This window comes from Cebidichthys violaceus, unplaced genomic scaffold (assembly GCF_023349555.1).
Source record: "Cebidichthys violaceus isolate CVI_PGR_0920_01 unplaced genomic scaffold, fCebVio1.0.p SCAF_113, whole genome shotgun sequence".
In the NCBI taxonomy this organism is placed as follows: Eukaryota; Metazoa; Chordata; class Actinopteri; order Perciformes; family Stichaeidae; genus Cebidichthys; species Cebidichthys violaceus.
The window spans coordinates 124,314-129,593 of NW_027176278.1; the positions used below are offsets into that span (position 1 = coordinate 124,314).

The 5,280-nt window shown below is 48.6% G+C and overlaps 1 protein-coding gene across 1 annotated transcript; it reads right to left on the minus strand.

The window, feature by feature from the left end:
* Window positions 1–886: 886 nt before the first annotated feature.
* spry1 (sprouty homolog 1, antagonist of FGF signaling (Drosophila)) lies at window positions 887–4,888 on the minus strand. Its single transcript, XM_068705294.1, has 2 exons — window positions 4,180–4,888; window positions 887–2,691 (listed from the first exon to the last, which is right to left on the minus strand). Exon 2 carries the CDS (start codon window positions 2,634–2,636, stop codon window positions 1,548–1,550), a length of 1,089 nt encoding a protein of 362 aa, XP_068561395.1. The 5' UTR covers window positions 2,637–2,691; window positions 4,180–4,888; the 3' UTR covers window positions 887–1,547.
* Between the last annotated feature and the right edge of the window lie 392 nt (window positions 4,889–5,280).

Sequence of the window (5,280 nt, forward strand, 5' to 3'; positions counted from 1 at the left end):
TCGTTGCCTTTAGTGCAGGAACCATGCCATAAAAGCCCAGCATTGATAGCCCGGTTTATTATCTTTGAACAGGTGGCCCGGCTACTCGTTATGGCCGCTCTCATTTCTCAAGGCACACACTGTTGGCCTCCACAATACGGAGACCATTTGGGAGTTTGGGAACATCCCGATCCGGCCGCATTAAAGCCCCGGGAGTAAACTACAGCGCATAGTTTAGTGGTGACTTGTTGGAGCGGGAGGGGTGGGGGTGTTGGGGGCTTAGCAGGAGAGCTACTTCCTGTGAGCATAACTCATGGAAACGCGGAGGCTCTGTTGATGCTAGCGGCTTCGGGGCTAATCGTGTCAATGACCTGTATTGTTTAGCTTTCAAGGTTACCGAGGAGAATTGCAGCAAAGAAGCCTCCGAGAATGTAAACAGTCACATTTAGAGCTACAAGCTGTTTCTACTCACTGCCGAAAAAAAATCACCAGGAATTCCACACCCAGCATGAACACACACACACACACACACACACACACACACACACACACACACAGAAAACAGTGATTAGCTGTTCGCCATTGAACTCAGTCATGAAAAAGGAGCCGCACACACTCAGAAAGCCTCAGTGAGATCTCTCATTCCTCAAGCTGTTTTCTCATCAATCAAGACGCCACACAGTGCTGTTTTTTTCATTAATTAATATATTTTCTGCATTAAAGTTAACATAGTTTTCTTTTGTGCCACCCTTTAATTTTTCAGTAAGTATTTGATATTTTGTTATATTCAGACATGAGTAAATTTAAGACTGTCTCTTGCAATAAATATCATAAAATAATAGAGCTTCACATAATAAATATTTTTTACAACAAAAAAAGAAAATGTTTTAACAGACATTTTTTTTCCTTTTAAAAAATAGCCAGAATTCCTCTTATGGATTTTGAGCATACAATTTACACACAAATGAAGAAGAAAAAAACAACAACAAACAAACATGGGAGAACGCCACAGAACGTGTATGAAGAGTTCAGATGAAACAAAAGAAATACTATGAGATGGATGTGCTTTCGTTAATGCAACATGAGCATAGGAACCACGGTTTTAGTGTGGCAGCAACCAATAAATTCAAAACACCTGCTCGCTATGAATAACAGGTAACAGCTACATACTTGCCCTATAGTAGATCGTCCTTCACAGATTTGGTGAGAGGCAGCTGCCGCCAGGCGCACAGGCCCAGAGGAAGCTGCCTACCGAAAACGGAAGAGAAACTTTTTCATATATATAAAAAATAGTGTTAATGACGAGCTGAGGATAGACATAGAAACAGTTAAGGCAAACACTGGTCTGTAGAAACATGGTCCTGATCCAGAGGAAATGAAAAGAATCGAGTGGTTTTCGTTACTCCTTTGCTTAGCTCCTTAGGGTTCCGCAGCGAGGAGGGGAGGCTGGTGGGAGGTGCTTAGAATGTTTGATAAACATTAATTTGTGACTTATCATTATCATTGTCATCATAAGATCCACATCAAGAGTCTCCCGCGCACACGCAGTCACAAACACACAGGGCCGATCAGGAGGGCTTCTCCTGGGTCTGTGGGGCCCAGCTCTCCAGTTTGCAATAGACAGTGTTGGAGTTCTTGCAGCGACAGCCGGGCCTGTTGACCCGGTCGTAGCAGCCCTGGCACGCCTTCAGACACCCCTTGACAGGCGGGTAGCATAGCAGACAGGGGAAGAGTACCGACATTAATCCCATGCACAGGAAACGAGAGCAGCAGTGGGAGCGTGACAGCGAGCAGGGGTGGTCGGCACACGAGTCCCCCTCATCGTCGTTGGAGCAGTGGTAGAAGATGCCCTTAGCCAGGCACATGCACGTGCCGTGCTCCAGCGCGCTTTCGGCCGAGCAGAGGCACTGGCCGTTGCACGCCAGGCACGACGGCAGGCTCCTGGGAGCCGTACAGTCACTGCACTTGCACTTCCCGCAGCGCTCACAGATGAACTGGTGTCCGGCGGCGGCCACCACCCCGTTGCCAGAGCCAGAAAAGTCTGATTTCCCTTTGCCCTGGGGCTTGAGTGGAGCCTCTAGTGGAGGCTGGTGGAAGTGAGGTCCCTGCTGGGGCTGTGAAAGGGCCTTGGGCTTGGGCTGAGTCCGAACAGGCCGCTCCGCTCTGTGGTGGTGCTGCAAGCTCGCTCCGGGCCTGGAGGGGGGCGAGCGTGCCAAGAGTCCCTGTTCAGAGGAGGCGCTGCTGTTGCTCCCTGAACTAGCGGCACTTCCTGTGCTAGTGGAGCGGCTGAGCCCCGGCGCCCGGGACCCGCCGTACTGCTGTCCCCCGGCCACGACCACCACACCGCCCCCGACGTGATGGTGGTGACCTGACGGCCGGTGCTCATAATTGTTGTTCACATTGACGAGGATGACCTCGTGAGTTCTCTCCTGCTTGTCCTGGGGCCTGGGGGCCATGCGGGGCGCAGGGGGCCTCCGCACCACCGAGGGCCCCTCGGTATACTCGTTGTTGGAGCGGATGGCCTTGATTTGGTCCAGGGAGAGAATGGCGGCATGCTGGAGCTCCCGCTCGTAATCCGACCTCTGCCGGCTCTCTAGGGAAGGCTGCTGGATCACCACTAATGAACCGCCGGGGCCATGTTGACTTTGGAGCTCCATCTGGGGGGATCACCACTTCCGACATTCACCGTGGACTTGGCATGCATCGGAAAACCTGCCAGAGGGGGGAAGAGAGGCCGGGGAAGAGACAAAGGAGAGGCAGGGAGGGAGGGGACATCGTCAGACGGGGCCAAAACACGGCATAGCTGGCAAACACACACTGTCCTGATGAACACGGCCATTTCAAACTCAAAGCCAAGTACCGATCAGCATCACGTCAGCATCCATAAACAATACCTGAACTATACCGCAGCAGCAGGAAATGGAACGGTCCAACACGTATTAGTGTTTGCCGTGAAAGGAGTCCTATCACGTTATTAGAAGTGTTTAAAGTTGATCCACACGGACTGGCTCATCGCTGTCAACAGACAATATGTCTCTTCTGATCCCGTTAAGTGAGGCAACCCGGGAAAACAAAGTTGACTATTAACAAGACTTTCTGCAGCTTCCTCCCCAATACGCACACATCTAACCTTCAGCAGGCCCTACACACACGTCCCTCCTCATTTACATTTGTATGACTAGTTAACATTTAAATGCAGCGCGGCGACGAAATGAGGACGCGATCCAAGGAACTAAATGAGCTGCCTCACTTAGTATTCTATTACTACTCCGATACGGGATCTCAGGGAAATGGGGACAAAAGTAGAGCTAACAAGAAGAAGAAGAAGAAGAAGAAGAAGAAGAAGAAGAAGAAGAAGAAGAAGAAGAAGAAGAAGAAGAAGAAGAAGAAAACTAAGGTCAGATCAAGTTCCGACAAAATAAAGAGTTTTCTTGAAGAACAATTCGACTAAAACGTCACCTCACCGCTGCAGCAGGTCTCCATGTTTAAGTGTATTTGAAGCAAATCATTTGTCTTACTTGCGTCATTATTCCATTAACTTTATCAGGAATTTGGGGGTTTGAGCTTTCGTGGATGTTATGAAGCAACGCGGACCTGCACGAGGCCTTAACGTCCCCGCGGAACACGCATCAACCCTCAGAGCAGCCGCGAGCCGGAGTGAGCGAGTTTTAAAATCTATTTAGCTTTATGCAAATAACCAAGCTCTTTGTTATTATTAATAGTGTCCGCGTCAAAGCGCGCACTAATAATAGGGTTATACGCACAGGGCGCGTTCAAGGGACGAGGCGTCGTGCGCAGCTATAGAAGCAGGATCCTATAAAAACGCACCGAGCCGGAGATCAAGAGACATTAGAGGACGCGTCCATAGACGGGGACAAACTTATGAATGAAAACAACCGCCGTGGGGGAAGGGTGTTTGTTACGGCGGAGGCACGGAAGGACGCAGGCATGAGATCCATCAACTTCACCAACTAGTCGCGTTCACTTAAACCCGCAGCGGCTGTTTATTCCTCTTCTGTGCCAAACACAGAACAATGACGCGGAACGTCTTAGCATGTGTGACCCAGAGTAAAAAACACATTTATGTCGCTGCAGCGGCGCAGACGAGGTCGCTACGTGCGCTACTATCAGATAATACAACCCCGTAAAAGCACCCCAATGAACGTAAAACAAGTGTAAAACACCGAGGGAGATACGTACCTATGTGCAACCATCCATAACGTCGAACCCATCCACCGAACAGCCTACCAGAACTCCATCCAGAGGAAGGGCAATGTCCAGACGTAGACTAGGAGGTCTGATGCATAACGTTCACTGTTAATCCAATGCGAGGGTATCCCTTTGCGTTATTCCCTTATTATTATTATTGTTCTGTTCTTGTGGTTAAGTTCAGCGCGGGTCACGCGTGCATCGGTCCCAGGAAAGTAAATCCACGGTGGAGCAGTGACGGAGAGGAGGTGAAGGCACCCGGAGAGCTGCTGCGCACTTGGGAGGCCGATCTTTAGGCAACCTACTTATAGAGGAGTCCCGCAGGAATTATAGTCAAAAATGATATAAACGAAATAAAATGTTGTCGGAGGAATAAAATCAAACACGAGCGAGCGTATAGATCCAGACGTTCTGCAGCGGAGGCGCGTGAGTTACTTCTTGTTGCGGGAGTCTGCGCTCGCGGAGGAGAAAAAAGAAGCGTCGTCGGGTCGCAGACGGCGTCGCGCTCTCTGCAGCTCCGCGGGCCCGTTCAGCACTGAATGAATGGGAACGCAGGGCTCAGTGTTTGCTCGACAAGCCGACTCCCATTGGCCATTCACTGCACTGAAAAAGGATACATCGCATCCGCTCCTGATTCATTGGGCAGATGTGGAAGGCCGGGCGATAGAGATGTGTGCTCTCGTTAAGGTGGAACGGGTTCTGTTCCGTTCCGTTCTAAAGTCGACTCGTTTCCGTTCTTGTGGTTATGAATAACGACGTGAATACGGTTCACGTGACTAATAGTGACGCAACAAACGCACCATTCATTTAAGTTGTGGCTGATTTTATACAAACAACATAAAACGTTTTTATACAATACTTTTTAAAATAAACTGGAAAACCATGTTGGTCCCTAAAATACATAAGTATTATAACATTAAACAAATACAACTACTACACTAAAATATATAAGTATTATAACAATAAAAAAATACAACTACTACACTACGCATATAGCAGTAAAGGCATGTTGATGTTAGTAGTTAGTTAACTACTAAACTGAAGAACATGATTGTAACATATATATATATATATATATTTTTATATGGACTC